Raw genomic sequence first — 27,697 nt, forward strand, 5'->3', positions numbered from 1 at the left:
TTTATTCTCAACAGTATGTGCTCTGACACAGATTTCAAATGGAGTCATGAAGGCCAAACAAATCATGTTCCTGTACACTAACCTTAACCCAGCATAGTCAGCACACAAAGCAGTGGTGACCTGAAACATGTAATCATTCGCAAAAACAGCAAGAAAAATCACACAGCTTTTCAAAAAAGAACCTTCTTTCTTAAACCCGTGTGCCAGTTAAATGTTGATTGAATTCCTGCATTTTCCCATGTTACTCATGGAAAAATATATTTCTAATGTTGACATTTTAAAGAAAACATGTTCTCTACTTGTGTAAAGTGGAAACAAGCACCAAAATAGCATAGAATATACAAACATGAGTCTCCTAACAAAAGCATTTCAAGTGCTTGAACATTAAACACATGCTCTGCCGATCACAGTATAAACACTACTATGCAAGCAAGATTTATTGCATCATGACATCAGACAGTTGGGGAAAGAGCTAGCGTGAAGCATCCCCCAGGGATGTAGGTTAAAAAGAAAACACATCCTACCTGCAGAGAAGGGGTGCAGCAGTAGACATAACTGGTCCACAAACCCTCAACCTGTGTGGTACAGCCAATCTGGAGGCAGGAAGATGGTGCAGTGTTAAGCAGTATCACTGCAGAGGACGGAGAACACATACACAGAAGCACAAACAGATTCTGTAAATTATTTCCTGTTGTGATGACATACAGAGAGTTTGCAAAAGCACAAATTTAAAACTGATGAAAAGTAATTCCAGGATGTCAGGCATCAAGCAGCTGCAGACCATGCTAGTCACGTTTGGTTTTCTTTTTATTTTCTTGTAATTTATTTTCTTATAATTCTTGGTTTTCAATTTTCATTCATATTCAAGAGTAGCTTTAGTTTATTTTCACTTCTGTTCTGTTAAAAAAAACGTTATTTTTCATTGGTTCAAATATTTGTTTGTTTTTTAGTGTTTAATTGTACTGGTGTCTGTGTAATTTCAATTTATCAGGTTATGTGCAGGCTATATACCACGCCAATGCCTAGACAGGAAAAGAAGTCAGGGTTTCAACAGTAAAAAGGCAACCCGCAGGGCAAGTTTTGGTACCATTGTACTTCAGTAATGCTCTGAGGTATTGCAACAATCTTCTGCAAGGGTGTGGCATACATGGTATCTCTATGGTAGGTCAGCACTGCCTGTGGCCTGTTTCTACCCCCAGAGAGTTAGTACCCTGTGAGTCTGCCTTGTTCTTTTGTATTGTAGCATAGTCTCTAACATGTATGAGAGCTATATGGAAAACATACCAATGTGAGAAACTTAAAAGTTATTCTAATTAAATGTATCAATAGCAGTTACAAATGAAACCTTAGTGACACTAAGATCAAGCAGGATTATTCTTTTACATTAAACCAAAGGTAAACTAGGCCTTTTGAGGAAGCCAGTTCATTTCAGACTGATGAAATAGTATCTTACAATAATACAGTGGAATGGCTTCTTTATTACAAAAAATAAAAAAATAAAAAAATAACCTTGACAAAGTATTACAGCAGGACTCCAATTTTAAACAGGCAAGCAGGAGGTGTAACTGTTAGCTGACGGCACCTACAGGGGGGGTTAAAATACTCATGAACTCTTGTACTATGAGCATTTGGTCAATTAAGTGATTTCTCAGAGATGATAATCTCAAAGTGCCATGCTGAACCTGCAACTGTTCAACTTGCCTGTTTTGTTAAACTGTAGTTGAGGTCTCCTCATCATCTTCAAGGTTTTCCTTGCTAACATGCTGAAGAAGTTAGTGAAAACTTTTTCACACTGCATTCCATCTTTTCTATATCACACATTATTCAAGGTGGTCAAGTAAAGTAAAACTTATATTTTACCAATAATGAATCACAGAGACTCATCTAATTGTGATTCCTATCTCTGTTTCCACACAAAGCGGGGCTCAGAGCAGTAGAAGTAGAGCCAGCGGCACATTGCAACAATGCACAAACAACCATAAACTGCTGCTGGCCATCATTAATGCGAGATAGACACGCCTGTGAAATGAAGCCACTACAGTGTCCAGTGGAATCCAAAACAAGCGGCTTCCATCGACAACAACCAACTACAGTCACAAGATGGCAGTGATGTAAAAGATAGATGAAAACAGGCACAGGTTTTATGACAGAGCATGAAAGGAGAGGATTTTTTTAAACTTTAGTAGGTTTTTGATGTTTATTTTTAGATTTGACAAGGCAAGCACTGCCTGCTTGTCCTGTTTTTAGTCTTGGTGGTCCTTCAGTATTTCCTTCTCAGTTCTGGTTATTTCCTCTTTTACTTTGTATTTAATTTTCTGTGGTGTCCTGTATTAGCTTTACTTCCTGGTTGCCATTTCCTGATTGTTTCCATTTTGTGTGAGAAGACATGTAATCAGGTCTACAAAGGCCTGATTACACGAGAACAGAACTAAAAATCAGACACAAGTTTGAAACTTATTGGTTGAAATCATCCTCAGAGGTATGACTGTCAATGCCTAACTGTAATACACAGTGGAGGCTCTTTCATGGTTTGAGGCAGCATTTCAGCCAGTGATACTGAGGATCCTGTCAAAACTGATGGAATTATGAATAAAGAAAAGTACTTTTAGATTCTAATGCACTGTGCAATACCAGCCGAAAAGCATCTGCATGACACTGGCTTCACTTTTCATAATGATGCCAAACACACTGCTATTGCAGTAAAAGAGTAAAAGGATACGTGCACAACAAAAAAACACAGTGGAGCTCTATCAGTCATGGCCTGAGCCTTCCCAGAGCCCAGACCTCAACATAACTCAAGCAGTATGGGATCATCTTGGCAGAATGGACTAAAAAGCTCCCAACATTCAACAGAGATGTAATATAAGGTAAAAATCATTTAACCTTATATACTACAGTATACATTTGCAGATGTTTCAATGACTCACTGCTCTTATCTCTCATTTTCCAAGAGCTTTTTGCACAATACTGCAAGGTTGCAGGGATATATAGAAAGTGCACATATTTTAGAAGGAGAAATGACCAACATAATTTCTTGGTTGGCTTCTGCTCACGTGCCTGGATGTGATATCATGTGACATGGTCACTCAGTATGAGTGTTTCTTGCAAATTACAGCGAGTGTTGTTTTGGTTATTTGCGTGAGAAGACATTTAAACTTATGATCCGGAGAGGAGGGGCCCGGAAGAAGGCAGGGAGAGCTGTGGTCACGTGAGTCAAGTGGCCGCAAAACAAGCACATAAGTAGAGCAAAGTAATATTCAAAATAAAACCAAACGGCTAATTTAAACCGGTATTCACCACACAGCTTTGCCAACGTGACTTTATTTTGAAAAATTTATCAGCGGAAGTAGTGTGTCTCATTAAGTATAGAGTGACGCAACTACAAAGTAAAAATCTCCATTTTGAAAAAAGAAAAAAGGAATCGTCGGTAGGGGCGTGAGAGAAATATTTTATAGATAGTGGGGAAAAGGAGCAAAAGGTGTTTTTTTTTTTTAAAAAAGTGAGTTTTGTATGCGTCGAAAAGGTGTGGATACTCGTTTTTTCTGCTGCTGAAATGGGAAACTGTCATACCGTTGGACCAAACGAGGCCCTTGTGGTTTCAGGTAACGTAAACGCTTCGTGGTCGATGTGTGTTTAGCTGCTTGGCGCTTCAGGGTCGCTGAAGTAGAAGAAACGAAAAAATGTTTAATATAGCCATTATACGAAAAGCAACTAATGGCTTTTATTGTGTGCATTATAAAATGGGAAATAACGTGACCTGTTATATCACGGTAAAATCACCATGTGAAGCACTAAAGCGGGCGACAGCCCCGCGATCCTTGCCTCTTTAGGAAATCAGACGCATCTCCATGTTTTCTTGTCTCACATGTTGACGGGAGTACATGTATCTGGACAGTTAGGTCGAAATTTGGTAATAAGTGGACGAGCCAGCGTGTGTATCTTTCTGTATTTTTCCCCAGATAATTTATATTCTAGGTCCGCCGATTTCCTCTGTTAATACTCTATTATTGCAGTATTTCATCCGATTGCAGTGACGCTTGTTCAAGTACGAATACTAGTTTGTCAAGCAGCCTTTAGATGGTTTTGGTTTCCGCTGTTTATATTTCGGTTTCTACATGTGTGCTCACGAGTCTGGCTTTATATGATCATTTTAGTAAGAGTCAAACAAGCGTAATGTAACAGGGTAGGAACAGGACCACACGAAGCTGGACTTGATGTTTATTTGCACTGGTGGCTCACTGGTACTCTTGGCCTACAGGACTACAGCAGGATTAATTGAATTATGAGAGAAGGGCTTGTGCACGCTCCCGGATTTGCAGACTGCGTCTGTCACCACTGATGTTTCTAATACCCATAACACAGGGTACACAGAATATAGTCCTTAAAATTTTAAAAGCTACTGGCCATGTAGAAAACAAAACAAATATTAGAACCAGATAATAATAATTTCATGCATTCGCTATTGATTGTTTGAGAATCCTACTGTAGGTTCAAACTACGGTTTGGGAACGTGTTGCAGGAAAGATGTCCAGCACGCCTCTGTAACTGAATCGTTAAGTGCCGTTTCCTGTCTGATTCTCTTGTGATGAACAAATAACAACTTTGGGATTTTCCATTGTGCAAAAATCAGCATGTAATTCATCACTTCGAGGAATGTTGTTTAAGAGCAAAGTTGAGTGGGTGTGAGTTGCACATTCTGATCCTATGACCCGATTAGTCTCGGATGTCGAAAAGAAATAGCTTTGCTGTTTACATGTTTAGGGGCCAAAACACAACGTACTTTTCATGGCCTCAATTGTATATTAATGCCACCATCTCTCCATAGTGTGATTTAGGATATGCATGGCTTTTTGTCAAGAAAACTGAAGCTGGTAAAGGATTATTTGTAGTTTTCCTAAAGTGTCATTTATTGACGTGATTTATTGACCTGTAGAATGAATGCATTAGCAGGATAGTTGTCGCTTCAGCATTCCTCCATAAAATCAGTATGTTGATAATCATGTGACCAGACCAGAGTTACTATAGTTTTGTTTTTTTCCAATTTAGTTTTTACTTTTATTCCATTTTTGACTTTTTAAATCAGTTTAGTTTCAGTTTGTTACCAGAGTGGATTTTTTTTTGTTTCAGTTCAGTTTTTATTGTGTGAAAATGTTTAGTTTTATTTTAGTTTAATTAGTTTCAGTGTTAGTTTTCGTCTGTTTAGTTATTATTGTATAAAGGGCATATGTCAGAGGCAAGAGGAAAATCAGTACAGGTATTACACTATTTTTTGAAAGTCGTTGACTTGCAGTCTTTTACACATCCAAAATATCAATAAACACAGCCAATGACTCGTGTAATAAAATCAATAATAAAAGATAATAGTAATAAAACATGTAATAACATTTTACTTAACTAAAAATTACTAAAACTAAGACTATTTCTCCCTATTTTTTCATTTTAGTTAGATTTAAACATTTACAAAATTGTTTTAGTTAGTTTTATTTTATTTTTTTATTTTTTTAAAAAGTCTAGTTTTTACTTTTTAAGTCAACTAAAATGTTTTTCACATCTAGTTCTAATTTTACTTTAGTTTTAAACTCTAAAAATTTTGACCTCTTGTTCAAATTTAATTTAAATTTAATTTTAAGGTTTTGAGGTAAGAAACAGTAATATTCAGGTAATGTGATGTCCTGTATTGCAGACAAACTTAGTTATGGTATCACAGTAGTCACAGTTTTACCAAGGATAGTGTGTACTTTTTCTGGTTTATGTACACAAGTGCTGCTGTTTCCTGTCAGATGTTAGTCAGTCAGGCAGCAAAGTGCCCTGTTGTTGGAAGCTTAAAGGCCTGCTGCGTCATAAAGGAAGAGGTCTGCTACAGACCTATAATTTCAGATGTTGAACGGTTTACTAAAAGTATTTGAGTTAGGGAAGTATGTGTTAATAAGGATAGTCTACTCCTGGCCATCCTCCCCTTTCTGTTATCATGTGACAGCTGAGAATGTCACACTAATCACTCATGATTACACCATGACGCTGAGGCTAGTGAAAGGGGCTGCCTAACCTAACTCAGTCTCATTTGGAAACTCTTGTCAGTGTCATTTTTAGAGGTTAGGAGGGTAATGGCTTATAAAATATTGAAAATAGTTTTATTGGTTCTGCAAACTTACTGATGAGGTGGCTCAACAGGTTACATTTAATTAAATGAACAACCGCTATCAGAGAAATCACATGCTGCACCACATGTGCAGCATGTCCCTTCATATTTTAGTCTCTGTTGTTTGGATCAATATTGAGATCTTACATTTTCAACATGGTTGCTGGATACATTTATATCTTCAAAACAAAAAAATGTATTTTTATGTAAATGTATTTTCTTGCTCTTAATAAAACATAAACTAACATTCAAGTGAACTAAACAGCAGCCTGGCAGAATTTGGACTTGGACTCTGGTGAGGCAAAATGAGAGAGGTTGTGCTGAAAGGCAAAACGAGAATTATTGCAAAACAGAATGCATCACAATAATGATGATTATTATTGCACAATTAAAACTGGATAATACGTTTTAATTGTCCTTGGAATCCACAGTTGTAATAATAACAAACCCACAAAATCAGAAAGAATGGTTCCATGAGGCTGATGTATTTAAATGAGAGCTTGAGTGTTTCACCCTTTACCTGCTTTGTTTTGGAGAACCTTTCTCACGTAGCTGCTGTGGGTGATGTGGTTGGAAGATTGAGAGAAGGGTTTTTGGTTTTCTGTCTTAAAGCTACACATGATCCTGTTTAGAAACTGAGTGCAGAACAGAAAAGTGGGTCACTAATTGATCCTTTTCAAAACAGTGATACTAATTTCGGTTTGCATTAAATTTGCTTCTAGAGTTAGAAGTGTGCATTAGTATGAATTCGGGTGGTTTGTGCACAAAGTTTAAAAGAACCCAGACTGGATGTCATATTGAAAAAGTCACATACAACAGCATGTGACCTTTTGCTACATTGATTGCAGCCATGTGATGTGTTTTATATGTGTTGCTCCAAAGGTGGCTGCTGTGGCTCAGATCAGAAGACTTATGTCGTGGGAGGCTGGGCATGGGGCTGGTGGCTCGTCTCTGACATCCAGAGGTAAGATCTGTCTGTTCTAGCTTTAACCTGAACAAATGTGCTCACAAACTCAATCAGGAAACTTTTAAGATGAGGGTATCTGCAGGTCCCCACAAAAGGTTCTATAATACCTTTATGTCCTTATGGTCATGACTCAAGGTTTTTTAAGAGAACAAACACAAAAGATCTATGAACCATATGAAGAGCCATAATCAAGCAAGTTATGAGATCATTTATAAATATTCATGAATGGTAATAGTTGTATAGGATTTTTTTTTACAGGGTTTTGCTGTTCAGAGATCTTTTAAGTTAATAAATTCAAGAGTTAATTTGTTTTCCCACCTTACACTGTGAGTTAATCAGATAATTTCAACAAAGACATGGTGATGTAGTATACGTCTCCTGTTTATCTAATTGGATTATGTTTGGCTAGACCCCTTTTATTAGGGCACATGCCCCTGTAAGATCTCAGCTTTGCATTTTGAGTAACAAGGGCTTGTGTTTGGATTTTCAAATAGATAGACAGATATCTATCGGTCTGTCTGTCTGTCTGTTATATTTGTGCACAATAAGTAGTTGACTTAAGTCATTACTTTTGTTGTTCAGTTATGGTTATCATTAAGAGGAGAAGAGTGCAAATGTGCAATACTTTATCAGTTCAGTCTAGTTTCCTAATAGTTACGTGCAGGCTGTGATTTTTAGCCCTAAAACATACTGAGAATGTAGATATTTTATTAAGATTGCTATATTTTTACCTTTTAGCCATAAATTCCTCAGTAATTGTTAGTGATGCAGCAGTATTGCAGTGACAGTAGGCCAATAGTGAGTTAAGTAAAGTTAACAAGTAAAGATCATATAGATTTTTAAGTTTTCTTTGGTCTTGCTCTAAACAACTGTGTTGTCGACTTTGTATTAAAACAGAAGCACTAAAAGAGATTGTGTATGTCCTCATTACAGTAAGGATTTGGATCAGTTTGAAAGAATGATTGTTAACGGGTAATCATGTGACAATCTCAGATGATCTCTTGTGCAGTAATTCAAAAGTAATGTAATATGATGTAATGTAGTAATGTAATGAATTGCCTCTATAGGAAATAAATAATGTAGTGCATTAATTATCAAAGATGAATAATATATATTGACATCAAATTATATGAAACTAAAAGTTAATAAAAAACTCAGTTTAATTTTGTGCAAGTCATTTTGTAACTTTATTTTATAACGTGTGTGTGTGTGTGTGTGTGTGCACACCTAAACATATTCCCATACATATACACACACACAAAACAGAAGACATTATTCAGAGTTTAATGATGAATAAATAAGCTATTTGTGGCTAATAGAAACGCTCTAATATTAGAAACTAGTGTTTAACAGATTAGTGAGAATTGCAGCTGAGTATAGTCTGCTTTTTTCCAGCCCCAATGAAGAAGCATTAGTGGAAAGACAAACAGATGTTTCGTAATGATGATCTGAGGGAGAAGTACTAACAATATTTGTAAAACTACTGTAAACTGAAAATGAGCTAAACTCCTGTTCTGAAATAAAAGCCATCAAAGGAAATATAAACCTGCGAGAAGCTACTCACTAATGGTTTCATAATGAGCTACACCAAATTAAATTTGTGCCTCTTTGTTTCTCTGCCAGAAACCGAAAACAAGCTCTTTAGTTGGCTCTTGTTCATATATATTCCATATCAAGAAATAAAAACTGCTCCTTTTGTTTTTGTTCAGATGTCATATGCTGTATAGCATAATCCTGTAAAAAAGCAGCATTGATACTTCTTGTCTGTGGAAGTCCTGATATTAACTATCTTTTGTTTGCCTGCCTCTTTATTTCAACTTTGCTAACTTGCTTTGCTTTGTGTCATATTGATCTTGCCCTTTCTCAGTCCTTGTGTGCCTCCTTCACACCCATTTCGCTATAAGTGCTGCTCATTGGCTCTAGTTGCTAGGAAACATAATGGTTTGACCTTAAAAACAAGATGCAAAAGTTGAAACATGTCTGGATTTATCTCCATTTAGAGTTAAGTAGTCTCAGGAATCCCTTCTTATATTTTTAGTATTAATATTATTAAGAGCAGCAGGAAGGATCTTGTGCCACTCAGAGTAGTAGTCATCATGTCTGCTAACAGCCCTGTGTGCATAAGCCAGTAGCTGGACAGCATTATTATGGTGGTGGTGGTGGTGGAGGACTTCCTGCTTGTGATGCAGTAATCTTGTTAATGTTGAGTTGAGGCTCCTCACTCATTGATCCAGTTCTCTTGGAAAGAAAGGGAGGTGGAGCTGTTCAGCAGAGTCTCTGGTTCCCAGTGTTGCTGCAGTCATCCTCCCATGTCTTTGACTGAAACTGACCCAAACAACTTGGTATGAATGTAGTGTGTTTATCATAATACAAGGGTGGTAAGCCTCTTTTATCTGCTCTGAAACATAGTCATATGTAAACAGTTCAGTGTTGAAGCACGGGATAGGATCGTTTGTAATGGACATTCCTGTGTATTTGTGATGCAAACGTAAAGGATCAAGGATCCTGTTAACACTGGCTTGTAGGGCTGGGCGATATATCAAAAATTTATCGTTACCGAAATTTATGACTCTCATCGACGTCATTTTGCCCATGTCGGTAAATTCGGTATTTTAAAAAAAAGGAAAAGGCATGTGCAGGTTGGCGATGTTCATGTCCCTTTAAGACGCTGTGCTACGTTACAGACTTGACGGGGTGGAGTCACATGACTCTACTACCTTTTTATGCTGGGCAGACACTGTGCGATTTTTTTTTCAGTCGCGCGATTCAGCTCCTGCTCAAACTGTACGATTGACTCGCAGGGGTTAGAAGTTCATAGGTCACGATGCAGGGTCTCACACTATACTGATGCTCTGATGCGACCTGAGTGCTCACACTGTGCGTCCATAAAATGAAGGTTATAACAGAAATTCTGTCGCTCGCTCTCTCTGTCTTTCACTCACACAGACACGCACACCACCACCATCAACTTTGCTAAATTGCTAATGAAAAACATTGATCAGGCAGCTGTGATTGAGCAGCAATGTAGATCCAACTATTTTCACGGTTGTTGTGGTCGTGATAATTTTGTGAGGCCACATCGAAAAGGCTCGGATGAGCTTTCCAAAGTTCTACAAGTTGTGCCTCCATCGCTTGTGTCCAGATCACACGCTGCACTGCCGTGCTGCGCCGTCTTTTTCGCTGACATTTGTGTTTGCGCGTGCGCAGTGTGACAAACTGCGGTGACACCCTCACGACGGTCGCGAGGATTTCAAACAGGTTTGAAATCCTCACGACCAAGCGATTGATGATCGGGAGCTCGTCGTGAGGTGTCAATCGCTTCTCGTTACCCCACGTATACTATACGATGCATGACGCACGATGAAGGCCAAAATCGGGCCGATCGCCAAAACGGTCGCACGACTCAAAAATCGGCTCAAAATGGGCCAAAAATCGCACAGTGTAAGCCCAGCATAACAAGACGAGACACGGGTGAACAAATGGAGGACGATTTAAATGTTGAAGCAGCAGCGACGGAGGTAGAGCTGGTGGAGGAGGAAGAGGAGACGCTTGTTAACAAAAAAAAATGCATCATCAATTGTTTGGCAACATTTTGGATTCAACAAGGATGATATTGATCAAAAAATTGTTAAATGTAAACTCTGCAAAAAGACTGTTGCGTCAAGTCAAGGTAACACAACCAACCTCTTCCACCACCTGCAGCACAAGTTTTTGTTTAAGAGTTTATAGTTTTCACTAGTCACATGGCAGTGCTTAGTATTTATTATAGTTTTTTCTGTGTTCAATTGACATTTGTGTTTGTGACATTATTTGTTTACAAGTTATAGTACCTCAAGGCCTTAGCAGAGATAGGCCTTTGTCCATGATGGCATTACATTTGCACAATCATTGTTTACTTTGTGAATAGCCAATGTGAAACATATTTATTATTAAACTATTTTGTTTACAAGGGATACACATTTTTTAGAGAGCATGGTTACATATTGTATCCTACACTTTTTATTTTGTTCAGTTAATAAATCTTAACCACTAAAAGTACTTACTACTATTGTCTTCATTTATTTTCAGTGACATTTTACAGTCCTTTAAAGTGGTAATAATATAATTGCAATTAATAGGTCTAGGGGGAATAATATTATCAAAATAACTGGAGGAACTATGCTGCCTGGCACAGCCCCATTAAATGAAAAAAAAAAAACGTTTGTTTTTTTTGGCACTTGGGGTGGTTATCGTCCATTTATCGTTATCGAGGTTAACTGCTCAATTTATCGTGATATTGATTTTAGGCCATATCGCCCAGCCCTACTGGCTTGATTCCATTAGTGATGTTGTGTGTTATCACACTTCATTTAAATTGTTTATAACAGCGACTATGACAAAAATTATGGTTTTAAAAGCGGTATCATCAGCAGCACATCATATGTAAAACAGGCTTAAAACCAGCAAAGCAGAAGGGCAAGTTTTGTGTTTTGCCCTTTCTCTCTTTTCTCTGCCTCTTGACCTTCGCTACTGTTATTCCTAACAGCTGTTGTCCAACTTACTGTTTTTGCCTTTGCTATCCCCGCTGCCTGCCTGCCTGCCTGCCTACGTAGAATGTCTCTGGAGGTTATGACCATCCTCTGTCGCTGTGAGAATATCGAAACCTCGGAGGGTGTACCCCTGGATGTGACAGGGGTGGCTCAGGTAATACATTTCAGAAGGCTGGGGGGGAAAAAAAAGAAAAAAAAAAGCAGTGGCTGGTGTTTGAGGCCGAAGGAAGACAAAAGGTGATGGTTCAGCTAATCGGCTAACATTGTCTGTGTGTTTTCATCCTCTTTTCTTCTTTCTTCTGCAGTCAGAGGAGACAGTCAGCTGTTAATAACTTTGCTGTAATGCTGTGCTCTGAGTCACCTTCAGCAACGGGGCCTCTAAATGAATGCTATAGAAATTAAAAAGAGGATATCAGAAGTCCAGAGACCAATCACAACTAATATAATAAGGCTAATTTTTAAATCAAATGCAACTCCTTAATGCAAAATCGATTGGATTGTGGATGGCATCTCATTTTGCTCCGTTGTTAGTGATCTGGAGTCCTGGGGTGAATGGTTTCACTTTGTCTTGTTTTTCTTTTCTTGTGTTCAGTCCCTTCCCCTCATTTGCTTTCCCTGAGATCATGTCAATTTTTATTTTATATTTTTCCACATTCTTCACAGGATAACGCTTGAGATTATGACCCTGCAGCCCAAGTGTGATGATGTAGAGACAGCGGAGGGTGTAGCTATTACTGTCACTGGGGTGGCTCAGGTAAATCACCACACATTTTTGGGACTCCCAGTTCAGATTTCACTAACCCCTCCCTCCCTCCCTTTCTCTGGCATCAGCCTCTAATCACAGCTGAGGTGGTATTTCATACAGGGGTCTCAAGTGCGTATGTGTAACATAATCTGACCAAGCTGGAGTCGAATTGACAATAGCACTGTGTCAAATGCTTCCTTATTTATTTTTGTAAAACCATAGGCAATATTATACAACTTCAGCTGGTATTCTGTGTCCGAGTCTTCAAACTTGATTTTCTGATTTGTAATTTGTCACCCCACTGCTCCCTGCAGCAGTACACCCCCACCAATTTTCTATGCTGATGATACAGTGTTATTTTCAGTCTTTCAGTGAATTAGCATGGCACACAAAAATGGGTCTATGAAAAGCCTAATTGGTGTTTTGTGGTCAATCTCAGTATATTATGTTATTTTGTATGCTGTTTATTTCTGCTTTTTTTTTTTTTTTTTTTTTTTTTAAATTATTCAGTTCTGGGTCTGTCACATTTTTGTTTAAAATTCACAGACGCTAAAGAATAACTTGGGTAGTCACAATACCAAAACATCTGAGAAGCAGTGTATCATATGTTGGATCCATATTATTGCACTAGGTGTCACTGGAATTTGCAGGGGAGTTTTTAAATAGTCATCTTCTTGCGCACCTCCAGACTTCTTCCAGTGCAGCTGCTATTCTCTGAGGCTCTGTGGGAATTGTGCTCTTAGCTTTTTCATTCGTGCCTCTTCAGTGTGCGCCCCGCACACCAGGTATAGCAGAATTGGCTCGGTTTGTCCCCACCATAACTTTTTTCTTTCTTCTGACCACTACTCATGCTATGGCCTTCAACTGGGTCGGAATTGTCTCCAGGACCCAGATTGACTACCTTTTCTTTTCAAATATTCATCTATTGCTATTATGTGCTGCTTTGTCTCACTCGCAGCATGACTACGTCATTTTTTTTCTTCGTCTTCTGTTTTACTGGCAGTCGGCAACCCATTTAATTGGAGGAAGAAGAAGCCAGTTGCTTAGAGTACCAATCAGGGGAAACCAGATAATCTTCCATGACCCCTTGATCCCCTCATGGCACACCTATGTGCTGCAGCACAGTGGTTGGGAAACACTGCGATAGAGGACTCTAAATTATTGTGGATCATAATGCAGGCTCTTACTACCAGCCCAGATTTAGGCCTTACTGCCTGGCATGAACATTATAGATTCTTTCAAAGAAAAGTCCTCTTTAGTCTGTGGATCGTAGGACGAGTTCCACTTTTCAGTGGTCTGAGATGACAGTCATGTCAGTTTTACAGAAGTTGATGTTTTCTGTCTTAAACTACTTAAAGTCCTCATGAAAATGCAGACACACCTGAAATTTCTGTGTTTGATTTTTTTTTTTCAATTGTTCTGATGATGTAAATAATATTTGTAAAATGGTTAGAACAGGACCCCCAGGTACTGAGCTACCAATAGCAGCTGCAGTGTTCCAAAGGTGCCCAAGGAGACATGCTTCAAGGGTAAATTGTCCAGATTTATATAATCTCTATTTATTTATTCATACTTAGACCCCTGTGTTAAAACCACAGAGTCAACTTTTATTATAAGACACTTGCCTCACTCTATAACAAAGAAAAAACCTGAGCACTTTCCTGTTACACCATCCAGATGAACCAACAGAGATACCACATCAGATTTTGTTCATACCGTTTCAAATTAAGATAACACTGTATATATTGTTTTTTACCTTTATGCTTTGTGTGAAGAACTAAGGTGTGTTGCTTATGAAATCCATGAAGTGCTATAGAGAAAGTTACATTTTATTTATGTAATTAACACATTTTGAACTCTTAAAGAAATATAACGAAAGGAAAGACACCCAGCTGAACTAAAATGATCCATGTAGCAAACAAAAAATATTGTGAGCCGCCACCCTTATATCGCCTTTGGGCTTTTGGAGCCTTGACCTGACTTTTAAAAAATAATTGGGGAAAAAAAGCACTATGCTGCTAAAAAAAAGAAGAAAAATAGATATTTGCAAAATTCTGCCTAAATATGTATTTTACCAGGTTAAGATGTGTGGCGGGGCGTGGTCTGCAGCGCCGCTGAAAGGGAGGCGGACGCACCTGAGCGGCACCCGCAATCACGCCTCGCTGCCTTAACGTCTGTGCCATCTATGCTGTTGTTGGTGTGTGTCGGGCTGTGAGCTGAAAAGCTACAGCTGTATGCTACAGCAACCGTGTGTGAAAAGTGGTCAATAAAGAGATGCTGAAAAGCGTGTTCATGCAAACATCATCGGGTCTGCTGTGATATGTTTACAATGGGACTTCTGCTCCTGAACCTCTGCGCATATCCCATATGCGCACAGCGTCTGCAAATCGGGGCTGTACGAAGTCACTTTCATCTTTACGCAGGACTGTAAGCTGTCATCTATGAGGCGTGAGCGGTGTTTGTTTTTAACATAGTTCATGGTGGAGAACAGCTGCTGACATAATGTGGATCCGAAGATCCATAATTGGCCTACCTGGGGTTGAAAGTCTCGATAAATGCACGCCATTTCGGCAGGTATACCGGCTTCCGCGAGTGTGACGCTTATTTAGAGCGATAAAAAATAATAAAATATAATTTTATTTTTATATTTCAATATCACAGTAATCTTCCAATTTAGGAGTACAAGTTTAAAAAAAAGAACTAACATAAATAAAATACAGTTCAGCTAAATACTTCAAATTTATTTTCCCAAACCACGCCGAGCCGCAGTATAAGGACTAAAGAGCCGCAGGTTGCCGACCCCTGGCTTACACCATAGGTGCCCTCCTAAAAATCATACTGCACATCAGGATAACAGTGACTTCAGCGATACCAAGGCTACAAGACCGATAGTTCAGCATTGCCTCTACACGTGCCTGATGCTGATTGGCACTGTTTGTAGTGAAAATAGAAGCAAACTGTCTTATCCTCTGCAATTGTCTCTTTGTTACTAGAAGAAGAAATTGAGGAGTAGCGGGGCTACAGGCTGACTTTTTAACTAATAGCTTCTTTATGCCCTATGCCTTTTACGTAGCACCATTTAAATCAACATTTCACATTATTTTTGCTGTCTTAAATGTATTACTTAAAGCTACTTTCAGCTGCTCATTTATTCACAAGTGAAGGTTTTACTTGCAGAGCAGCATGTACAGGATTTTTCTTTCCCCAGTTTATGATGGCAAAAACTTATTGTTGACTCTTCACTCTAATCATTCTCTGCTTATTCAAACCAATTCTAACTGCGCCCTGGTGTGTCAGCTTATGGTAATTCAAAAATAGTAGAGAATATTTGCATTGGTGAACTAATTATTTCGTGTAACACAAAGCAAACCTCATAACCTCGCTTAAAGCAGTGCATGAAGTAAAGTAAGCACAATACTGCACAGCTGCTTTCATTCTGTCAGTCACATTAATGCCACAGATGCTGAAGTACAAATCAAACCCCATGTAGCCAGGCAGCGCTCCCTGGCCTTGGACTTTGCCTACAAACAGAGTCAAGACTCCAGAATGTCTTATTTTGCCTTGTAGATACTTTTTAAGCACAAATGTTGATGTTGACTGAGTTCTAATTTGTAATAGAAAGCAATTATTTTGTGGATTTTCTGTTTAAGAAAATGTACGTATCATCACAGTGTTTTGTGCATTTCCATATCTTGCTCTTAATTACTTCCTGAATTTTTTCTTTGCCCGCATGCCATTAGTTCTTTTGTTTGAATGATGATGCCTCATTATCAGTTCTCTGTTTTGACCACCATTTTGCCACTGTATGTTCCTCTTCTCTGTGTTTTTCTACATGTGTGCTGACAATGAGGCCACTGTCTGGAGTTGAAAACCCCCCCACTTTCACACAGTTTACTTCCAGCAGACTCATAATGGTGTCCGTCAGATTGGTCCAGTCTAAGCCAAAGCCACTGTGAAATTTGTGTCCCATGGTAACAGCAAAGTCTTTCCTAATTCAAAGAGACAAATGAATTAGACTTGGTGGGAGACATCCATTTAAAGGAAATGAGCAGAATTTCAATCTAGGATGTGCGTTTCATTTCTGTATTGAATTCTTCAATCATATTTTGCCTTGTTACTTTAGGTAGGACTGTTTTAGAATCCTTCGATAACTTAATAGTCAATTTGCACTGGAAGGACCTAACAAATTTTAAAAAACAAAACTGTCTACTGAGATTCTTTTCTGTACAGTCTGTGCATTTAGAGGAGGCAGGAGGAAGGGTGGTGTTACAAGTTGGAGTGGGGCTAGGTAGCAGATTAAGAGCTCAGGGCAACAAATGAAAATTGTTCAAGTCTTTATTCCAATGTCAGCCGTTGCACAGCGCCCCCTGCTGTCTGTTAGAGCTTTCCTTGGCTGTCTTGTGGCCTTTTCTGTTTTCTGGAAGTGACGACAGTCTTTCCTGACTTTGTGTTGCCCTTATTTCTGTTATGAGTGCATGTTGTAAAACATACCCGTGTGCAGACCTCTCGCCTAAGGACCCAGCTCACTCTTTTCTTTTCTTACAGCTCTGATGGACAACAATTTTATCCCAAACCTTTTTAACCCATTTTTTGATTACATGACTGTCTGTTTGTAAATGATCTCTCTTTCTATCACTGACTGTTTCTATCTTTTAAACCTCAGGTCAGTGACATTCATTTTTCTTTGTTTCTTTCTTGTTGTTTTTTTTTTTTTTTTAAATGTTACGTGTCCATCATATTTTTCTCCCCTGTTTATTTCTATATATTTGAATTAACCTGTGCAACATTGATGTGAAAATCTAAGTCCTTGCATTTAAGAAGAGCAAAAAATCTAAAAGCAGAATACTGACTTCATCTGACATTAGACGGCCATGTATTCTGTAAAAGCCATAATAACATTTCCAAAATACTTTTATTGAAAATGGAGAGATGCTGTAAAAAAATTATTTACTCCCTTCCCAATTTCTTAGATTTTTGCATCTGTATCGTGCTGACATGTTTCAGATCGGCAAACAAATTTTAATATTAGGCAAATATAACTCGAGAATGAGACAACATACGATTTTCAACCTGATACCAAAGGTCCATCTACTAAAAATCAGAGGTCAAGTTTTCTCAAAATCTTGTGAACGTAATAAATCGAGAATGATGTCACCTGTGATTTTCAAAATGATGAGAAAGGTGAATGTAGTAGGAGGCTGACGGGTAACACTGGCAGCCAGCAGCATTTTTAAATGATTTCATTTATTAAAGGAAAAAAGTTATCAAAACAACCTGGCCCTATCTGAAAAGTGTATCTCAGGGTAAGACAGGGTATCTTTGTCTAATATTGAAATTGGTTTTAACTGAAAAATGTTAAAATAAATAAATAAAATATTAATTAAATACATTTCACGGCATTGTATTTACTCTATAAATAAGTATATCAATTACAAGAAATTTGTTTAAATGAAATGTGAGTCGTGTGGATCGACTTTACCCAAAGGCAAACTAAGAAAGTATTGTTGAACATTTGTTTGGCCATGTCATTGATGGCTGACAGTTTTGGCTTCCTCTTTTAGGTGGGCTGACAGCATACAAGATGTTCTTCAAACATTTTGCTGATTACTATGTCCATAGTTCTTTTCATGTGTAAAAAGCATAATGACATGCATACATCCAACACACACTGGCATAATAATAATAATGATAACAATAATAACAATAACAATAATAACAACTGTTATTATTATTATTATTGATATTATTGTGAATTTTAGGCTTTGTAATTTCAGCTCTTTGCATTACTGATGCAATGAAGGTGAACAGAAAAAAAAATACATTCTAAGTAAAAGGATTTTAAAAAATCTTTGTATAATATTAAAAGCTAGTATGTGTTGTCCTTATGTGTGCCACACCTGTGTGTTGTGCCTGTCTTTGTGAATACACAAAGACAGGCACAATGAATGATGTTCTCTGTCCATGTTGGCGTTAGGTGAAGGTGATGACTGAAAAAGAACTGCTCGGTTATGCCTGCGAACAGTTCCTGGGAAAGTCAGTCATGGAGATCAAGAGTGTTATCCTGCAGACCCTAGAGGGTCACCTGCGTGCCATCCTTGGTGGGTAGCTTCTCCAAACCATATGGTGACTCTGTGGTGTTTTCCTGCTTTTTGTTCTTTTTGGTATCTGCGCCATATGACTATGACAGTGATTGGAGGATTTTTTTTCCCCCTCTTGACATATTGGCCCTATTTGTCAGTGTGTTTGGTTTTATTCAAATGTATTACAGGACCATGATTTTTGAGGCACTAAACACACTGACCGATCTTCCAGGCACGCTAACTGTTGAGCAGATTTACCAAGACAGAGACAAATTTGCCTCCTTGGTACGAGAGGTGGCAGCACCTGATGTTGGCCGCATGGGTATCGAGATTCTCAGCTTCACCATCAAGGTATAAGAAAGAGAACGTCAAGTTCATGTTATTCTGACTCTATTTTTCAAATATTTGTTTGTTTGCTTTTTAATTTCATTAGGTTAACTGCCTAGAACTGTGTACATTAGTGTTAACCTTTCTTCCTTAAAGGATGTATATGATAAAGTGGACTATCTGAGCTCGCTGGGTAAAACTCAGACAGCTGCAGTACAGAGGGATGCAGACATCGGAGTAGCAGAGGCAGAGAGAGATGCTGGCATTAGGGTAAGAAAAGCTTTAAGACGACGTTAAAACTTCTATCATCTATTGCTAATGGCTATTATTACATTAAGAAACCACCATACAGCACCTGATCCATCTCTCTGTCATTAGTTGTTGCACTCTGTCTTTTACAGGAAGCTGAATGTAAGAAAGAAATGATGGATGTCAAGTTCGTCGCAGACACCAAAATGGCTGACTCCAAAAGAGAGCTGGAAATGCAGAAAGCTTCTTTCAATCAGGAAGTGAACACAAAGGTATGAAGTTGTGTTTGTTGGGTTGAATGTGTCAGCAACAATTGTGAAAGTTTACCCTTTTAAAAAAAATTCCTGCTTCTGTAGAAAGCTGAGGCGCAACTGGCATATGAGCTGCAGGCAGCTAAAGAGCAACAGAAGATCCGTCTGGAGGAGATAGAAATTGAGGTGGTGCAGAGGAAAAAACAGATCAAAATTGAGGAAAAGGAGATTGAACGCACTGAAAAGGAGCTCATCGCTACTGTGAAGAGACCTGCCGAGGCAGAAGCCTACAAGATGCAGCAGCTGGCTGAAGGCCAGAAGTGAGTACTTTGCTGACAAATCCTCTTATCAGTCAAAAAGAAATCACTTTCAGTGAGAGGGGGAAAATGTTAAAGGGCTATTTCATTTATTTCTTAACTGAGACTGTCATAGCGGTTTGCTATATTTAAAGACATTTTTTTAACCATATAATGTTCAGTCTCTTTAGGCATAATTGAATAACTCACCACTATGTAAATAATGCTTTGTAGATGGAGGAAGTGTGCAAAATATGTAATACATATACATATATGTGGGCGATCGAGTTGGGAGTTCGCCTTGTAATCGGAAGGTTGCCGGTTTGAGCCCCGGCTTGGACAGTCTCGGTCGTTGTGTCCTTGGGCAAGACACTTCACCCGTTGCCTACTGGTGGTGGTCAGAGGGCCTGGTGTCGCCAGTGTCCGGCAGCCTCGCCTCTGTCAGTGCGCCCCAGGGTGGCTGTGGCTACAATGTAGCTTGCCATCACCAGTGTGTGTGAATGGGTGGATGACTGGATATGTAAAGCGCTTTGGGGTCCTTAGGGACTAGTAAAGCGCTATATAAATACAGGCCATTTACCATATATGTAAAACATAATATGGGCTACTCTTGCTTGTGCTGTTATGGGTCCATCAGCCGGTCATGCAGAAGACAAAGTTATAACCTACAAGAATTGAACTGAACCTGAGTGTTAAAAACAGTGAAGTGTCCACTGCAGCCGCTGTTTCTACTTTTCATGCTGTATTTTGAATCTTTGAACATTTTTTTCACACTTCTCCCATTCCTATTGAAATCTGCTGTTGCTCCTTTCCCTAAAGCAGAGCAGCTGATTAGTTGGACAGTGGGCCCCAATCTTTATCAATATCTGAAATTATTGTGTTTTTCTAATGCTAAAAAAAATGCCACATTATAGCTCAGCACCCAAGAAACATCATAGTAATATTAATTATACTGCTATTTATTATTCATTCTCACATATACCACGTGTAATGTGTAATGCCTGTTTATGTCTGCATGTCAAAGGTCGTGTGTCTATTAGTAATGAGATATTGGTTATGTAAACCAATAAAGAATTATTTTGCTGTCCCTCTAACACTGATGTCTGTCAGGATAAAGAAGGTGCTGACAGCACAGGCAGAGGCTGAGAAGATCCGCTGTATTGGTGAGGCAGAGGCTGCCTCCATTGAAGCTGTGGGGAAGGCAGAAGCTGAGAAGATGAGGCTGAAAGCCGAAGCCTACCAGCAGTATGGCGATGCTGCCAAGACCGCCTTAGTCCTGGAGGCTCTACCCAAGGTTTGTGATACAGATTTAAAAACAGTGCCATTTGTGGATTTTTGTTTAGTGTTTTTTGTTTGTTTGTTTTTTACAGTGTCTACACCATAAGAGCTTTGAGTACCAAAGTGATTTTATGAACTTTTTCAGACTGTTTAGCAGATTGGACTAGCAGGTTCTCTGGTCTCTGTGATCAAGGTTATGACTTTTTCAGAGTGGACTGCTTGGATAGCAGGACAGCCTCTAATATTTTTGTTTCATCACAATTCAGTTATGAGGAAGAAATTGTAGACATATGGTTTCTGGGGTTTTTTTTTCGTTGTGATATAAACCATTAACAAGCAGCTCAACTTCAGGATTAGTTTTAGAACAATTACACAATTATAACTAACATTTCTGTCTTACAAATGCTAGAAAAGCATTAATTGTCTCACATATACTGTCTTTCTCTGATAACTTTGAACATAGACTTTGTTAAACATTTAGCATTTTTACTGAACAGAGCTGCAAAGGGTTTGTTCTGTTTTTATCACATGATTACTGTCTTGGAAAAAAATAAATAAAAAAATCCGTCCTCAGTTATTGAAGGTCTCAAACTGGTATTCACACTGTTTTTTCCAGATTGCTGGTAAAGTGGCTGCACCTCTGTCCAAGACCAATGAGATTGTCATCCTGAGTGGAGAAGGCAGCCGTGTAACTGGTGAAGTGAACCGTCTATTAGCTGAACTCCCGGTCTCAGTCAATGCCCTCACTGGGGTGGATCTCACCAAGGTAAGAAGGCGCTGTACTGTTCAGAGCTCTCTGCTGAATATGAAACATAGTACAGAGCTTTTTTTTTTTCTCCCCCTTCTGTCAATGAAAGTAATTACACAAACACACTTGCCATATGTTTATGATGGGTGTAGCCAATAAGGAAAAGTTAAACCACTAAGTAATCTGCGTTTTTAAGTGTTATAAGTTTTTCCGTCATACTTCGAGTTGCTGTCTGTCTCCATTGCAATCACTAATTGCATTTTCAGGCAAACATATTTATGAATTATGACATTGGCTTGTTGGGTCCATAAGCCTGCAGTTAGATCCCGAGAGACTTAATCACCATATGTGGGTTTGTATTGAAAGGGCTTTGGTGCAGCAAAAAGTCACTTTTTTGTTTACTGCTATATGTCATCTTTATGGTTAGTTGTATATTTGGGTAATGATTGCTTATAAATAAAGAAAGTCTCTGAATACTTTTGGTTAGACATAAATATTTTTTCTCCCCATCTGCAAGCTGCAATTTCCATGCTGTCAGCTCATTATTCACTTCTTAAGAGACTTCCCAAAAATGTAGCACAGGAATGCTGTGCTGTTTAGGAACCGTCTGGGAAATCAAATGGAGAATTTCACCACCCACATATGAACAAACTCTGACAGTTATTACTAAACACTGAAACTCTTGTTGTGTAAATAAGCAACACTTTGTTAACACAGCCAGAGTTGTATTTTTAGCTTGTCCAGTGGCTCTCGAAATAAGAGAAATCAAGGCAGCTTTAAGAAGCAACAGATGCACTGTACTGTAGTTATTAACACTTTACATCCTTTTTAAAATTACTTTTGTTTTTTCGTGTTACAGACACAATGAATATATTTGTAATGAATTCCTGGAGCAGGACCACACCTCATACATGCCCCTTCCAGTTCTCTGTCTATATATGAACCTCTGCACTGCACGCTGTTTGCACTCGTTTTCACGCCCCTCCCTCCCTTTTCCAATTCATTCTCATTAGTACATGAGGATCTGCCGCCGCCAGTCCCGACTGAGGCCTTGCCCAAACCGCAGCCTCAGTTCATGCTCACTCCATCTGCTAGTATCTACTAGAAATGCTGTCAAACTTAATTGAAGATGTGGTCTCAGCTAGTTAATTCTTTGTGACTACATTTTTTTGTAATTACAGAAAAATATTTTTAGACATACTCAAATTAAGTGTTCATATTTGATGTGTGAATCTGTACTGATGAGTTAAATGTCAGTGACTTCCTCTGAAACCTCATCATGTCTAAGGGAACAGTTGCTATGACAGATGAATATAATGTACAGCTGTGCTGTGTGAGCATGACAGATGTCTATTAAACACTGTTCCAATGTGCTAATCATTGTGATCACACAGATACCTCTGCTCCAGAAGATGACCACCCCACAGAGCCAAGCAGCCTTCTGATGAAGCAGGCCTGGGACTCGTTATTCTCAATCATTTGCTGTGTATCTGCCTCAAGCATGAAAACTTTGTTTAGCCCTTGACCCCTTATGCAACTGCCTTTGACCAGAAACACTTGACACCAAATCAGAGGTTTTTATATTTTTAAGAGGTTTTTAATTTTCTAAAGGAGAAAATAATGCGGCCTTACCTCTGAAAGATCAGATTGTTTGTATTTTCTGTTGTTTTTAGTTCTTGTTTTAAACATGGTCACCCTTAATATTCTGCACTAGTTAGCCAGGATTATTTGCTGCAGTTCTTCGCAGTCCTACTAAATCCTTCATAGATTAAAAAAGTCCAGACGCAAAGTAGGCGAGAGAAATTCAGACACAGAGAACTAATCAGAATACTGTACTCCTCTCCAGAGCTTTCTAAGTATATGCCTGGAATTCAAGCATATGTTCCTGTCTGATGTGTTGACATTCATTGATGATTGGAAATGGAGCAATAGGTGCAGCTCCTGCCTCCTAATTACACAGTCATTCAGTGCTCAGTTGTTGAAGTAGTTTGCAGTAGACTGAACAGAGTGTGTAATTCCCTCTTTGCTTTTAAACAGACTTCTTAAAGATTAGTGTACTCACCGTGATTATATAGATACAATGACACGTTACCTGTTACCAGTCACTTGTATGATAAGGCTTACCTCGCAGGATGTTATGTTGTCTGTCTTCTTGCTCCTATGTGCAGTGCCTGTTCACCACTCAAGTGCCCAAACCAGACGAAAGCGGTTTGGCTTTAGTTGGATTTCTGTCTGACTGTATCACTGTTATAGATGAATGTTGTTAGTTCTATGCGTATACTGACAGCAGTGCTCCCGCTTCTCTTTTGTCACGTTTGGACATGTCAGCGTAAAACAAAGCCATATTTGGAAATGATTAGCCCAACAGTGACCCTGCATGCCCACCAAGGCTACTGAACAGTTCTGTATTACCTCAAATGGCATGTGGTGGACATTCAGGGTCTGGGCTTTTTTTGTGTGTGTGTGTGTAATTTCTTTTGTCCTGTTCCCCCGCCTCAGATAAACTTAGTCTTGCTAACATATTTCCCAGATGTCACCTGTGTGATTGTGTTATTTGTAATTTAAGGAGAAACTCCACAGTGATGAAGGAAAAGCATCGTCACTCTGACCTCTGTGGGTTAAGTTCCCAGTGCACCCAGTCTGTAATGACAAAGCAGGAATGTTACAGTCAGTCACAAGTTGGGAAACAAGCAGGTGATTTGATGGTAAACGCTGTACGCAGTGTTTGTGCTCAGGTTTGTTCTCAGTTTGATGGAAGCAAAGTGAAGTTCATGTTGGGGTCTGAGCAGCTGGATCTGTAGCTGTTTCTGCTGCTGCATGTCAAAGAAAACATGATTTGTTTTCATGTCAGATTTCTACTGTAGTCTGTTACTGTGATAGAAAATGAAACATTTCTTTAAACATGTTCCGATCTTGGCAAGTTCTGCGCGACCTTGAGATGATAAACAATTAAGAGTTTCACAGGTTTAATCATTGCTTGTAGATTTGGTTACCCTGTTGTAAGGTTATATAAATTCATTCACCTTTATACAAAAGTCAGTGTTCAAAGTAATTGTTCAGTATCAGAAGTTTTGACATGTACTTGCAAGTTTCAACCTGTAGATGGCAGAATCTTAGCATGATTTGAGTCTCAGTGAGTCCTTTGTTGCTACATGTCCTAAATCTAAATGTTGTACTTTTGTACCATCCTTCTCTGCTTTCCCAAACCAGCTTATTGTGCACAGCTGGCCTGCCCACCTCTGAATTAATTTTCTGCCTCTCATAAACAATATTGTGAACATTCATTAACCACTTTTCCAAATCTGTGACCATAATGTTTTGGGTTTTTTTTAATTGCCAGTGATCATTTATCGTACTGTTTCTCTCCTCTGTGAAATAAACACCGTCCATGTGGCTCTTTTGGTCTGTGGCAAATTTCATCTTGTTTCTGTTTTTTTCCCCACATTAATGTTACAGTTCCACCTGTTGTTAAAGTGTTGTATTTGTGCCTGAAACACAGTTATGGTGAACCTTTTGATGTTTAATGTTCCTACTGTGAGAAGCCGCTGTTTACCGATACAGGTCATTCAGACCTGTCAAAGATCAGCTGATAATGAATTCACTGTCCCGGTTTGAAGCCGGAGTGCAGATTTCACTGCAGTGTGGATGAGTGAGAGTCCTCATTTTAATTCAGCTGGACAGCAGATCACTGGCAGTTTTCTTCTTCACTCAGGCGCGACACTGCCTCTTACTGCTGGTCATACGGCCAAATGTGGCTGATCATGAAAATTTCCCAAATTTCACCAAAAGTACTCACTTAAAAGTAGAATGTCTTTTATTTTATGTCTGCTTCAGTCAGCAGGTAACGGAGGTGTTACATGCAAGTTACCGTTGAAAGTCATCATTGTAACATTCACCAACGGCACCATTTCTGTCTGCAGAAGACATTGTATCTGAACAAAATGGTTAACAACTTCTTGTTTGCATTGCTCCTTTTATTTAGACAGAATTCTGTACACAGTGCCTTTGTTGAATAATGTTGGTCTACTTAAATGTGCAGATAGTTGAATACCATTCATACACTCGGAAATACTGACGGGATGATTTGTTATACTTTTGTTTTAGATTGTTCAAACTCTATTATACCTGTACTTTAACATCTATCCTACTAATGTATATTGGAACACACACAAGTATGTATGTATGTATGTATTTAGATGATAAATGAAGCATTCTAGCATTATTCCTTTGTAACCTGGACCTCTTGAAGGTCATTCATTATTTTGGCCAGCAAATGTAGGATATGATACCTACATTTGCTTTGTCTTATCAATGTAGTGGCAACCTCTGAGTAGCATTTGAGAGGAGAATGACCAAACATTATGCCTTAACTCCTGTCTTCATGTGAAACATGTCCATCTGTCAGAGATAAATGTAACTTCTATAAAATGATATTGTGAATATATTTCTCATGGTCTTGGATCCAGCATGGCATTTTAAGCATGTGTCCATGTTATTCTGCGTTGTGTTCCACCCTCTAAATAAATGTTTTACCACTTACTGTTGACCTCACTGTCTCAGTTAAATTAGGAGGGTTTCATCTCACACTCAGTGCCATCTGCTGTATTAGTGACGCCTAGGGGGGGGAAAAGAAAAGTTAAGGAAATAAAGGATTTAGGATATTATTTAGATGAAAATTCATTAAAAGTGCAACACAATTACTATTATTGTTAACTTACAAGGTGTGACTGAATATTGAGATTATACAGAAATTTAAGCTTCTATGCAAACTGTAAAATGTAGCTAAAGTTACGTCAAATCAGATTTTAACAGTATTGTGCCCAAACGTTTGTTTGTGAGGGACAGCCAATCATGTCATGTCCACTTTAAGTCAGTTAATGGGGAGTTATTTTATGCAATTGTTTTAAGAGACACTGCTTTTGTTATTTGTCATTTAAAAAAAAAAAAAAAGCAGTCTGCGACAACAAAATATTTTTGGTGTTGGGACCTTACAATGCTGCCTGGCATTTTCCTTGACCTGTGTCAGTGTGTGTTGGTGGTAGTGGTGGGGCAGGTTACAAGTCTCTACAATTTTACGTAGTTTTCCAGGTCTAATCACATGATACATATAATTGTTGTGCAAATGGTCCTTACAGGATACATGGTCCTCATGTTTCTCAGTGGTCAGGTCCTTTTATACAGTAGGCTACTTGAACAAGCAAATACTCTTTAAAATAGATGATTAAAGATAGAAGCTGTTTTCTGCTTGCCAGCCACTTACTCAACAAGCTTATCATTAACTGTTATAACTGTTTGTAGGTATTTTGCAACCCGCTGACATTAGTTTACTGACTTTGTTCACCACTCAGAATTCCTTCAGCTGCAAAAAATTAGAATTCTAATCTGTTATTTTTCTTCTTTAGATCTATCCATAATCTGTTTTAACCCACTTCAGACTTTACCTCAACTTTTCTAGAGTCAGTCTCACGTCATCTTAAAACTCTTTGATATAATGAAGAGTTCATAATTAAATCAACTGACTGCAAGCATCAGACAGTCTGCTTTTGGACTACAGTTGCTGGGGCTGCCAGTCCGGGGCAAATGTGCAGTAGTTTTAAATCTAGACCATTTGTAAAGGATTTTCCCCACAGGGGGATCATTCATTTTAAATATATCATTTTATATAATTACCATTTGCCAGACTCATAGGCAACCACATCCTTTTCTCGGAAGGCTTAAGAAAGACTTAAGATCTCGGCACGATGACGCTACACATACCTCCATGTCTATCTCTAACTTCTAACTTCAGATCTTTACCACCTAATCTGGAAGCCCTGATTCTAACATCCTGAGGTGTGACAAATAAAGGTTTTATATTACCCATTTCTGTAGTTGCCTTTTCAAAAGGGATCTGATATTTATTTGTCCAAATGTCTGGTTAAAAAAAAAAAACTCCAGGGGATGTACTTCAAATCAAAGTACACAATGTAATAATAAAGACTGAAATCCTGCAAATTTGGACAAATGTGTAATTTTTATTTACATATCAAGCTCTGACTAAAATATCCTTCTCTAATGTGCGATGCTGTTAGATTAACTATGATGCAAA

General features: G+C 38.5%; 1 protein-coding gene across 5 annotated transcripts; it reads left to right on the plus strand.

Moving 5' to 3' along the window:
• The first annotated feature begins 3,353 nt into the window (after positions 1 to 3,353).
• On the plus strand, positions 3,354 to 26,149 carry LOC113030224 (flotillin-2a). Of its 5 annotated transcripts, none has more exons than XM_026181439.1 (11): positions 3,354 to 3,602; positions 7,022 to 7,103; positions 11,699 to 11,789; positions 18,355 to 18,478; positions 18,693 to 18,811; positions 18,944 to 19,057; positions 19,189 to 19,308; positions 19,393 to 19,607; positions 20,694 to 20,877; positions 21,478 to 21,627; positions 23,004 to 26,149. In XM_026181439.1, exons 1-11 carry the CDS (start codon positions 3,554 to 3,556, stop codon positions 23,052 to 23,054), a joined length of 1,299 nt encoding a protein of 432 aa, XP_026037224.1. In that variant the 5' UTR covers positions 3,354 to 3,553; the 3' UTR covers positions 23,055 to 26,149. The 5 variants fall into 5 exon arrangements, with proteins under 5 accessions (XP_026037224.1, XP_026037223.1, XP_026037227.1 ...); XM_026181438.1 differs by lacking the exon at positions 11,699 to 11,789 and adding an exon at positions 12,299 to 12,389; XM_026181440.1 differs by lacking the exons at positions 3,354 to 3,602; positions 7,022 to 7,103 and adding an exon at positions 12,299 to 12,389 and having other exon boundaries at positions 11,732 to 11,789.
• The last annotated feature ends 1,548 nt before the right edge of the window (positions 26,150 to 27,697 follow it).

This window comes from Astatotilapia calliptera, chromosome 10, assembly GCF_900246225.1.
Source record: "Astatotilapia calliptera chromosome 10, fAstCal1.2, whole genome shotgun sequence".
NCBI classification, from domain to species: Eukaryota; Metazoa; Chordata; class Actinopteri; order Cichliformes; family Cichlidae; genus Astatotilapia; species Astatotilapia calliptera.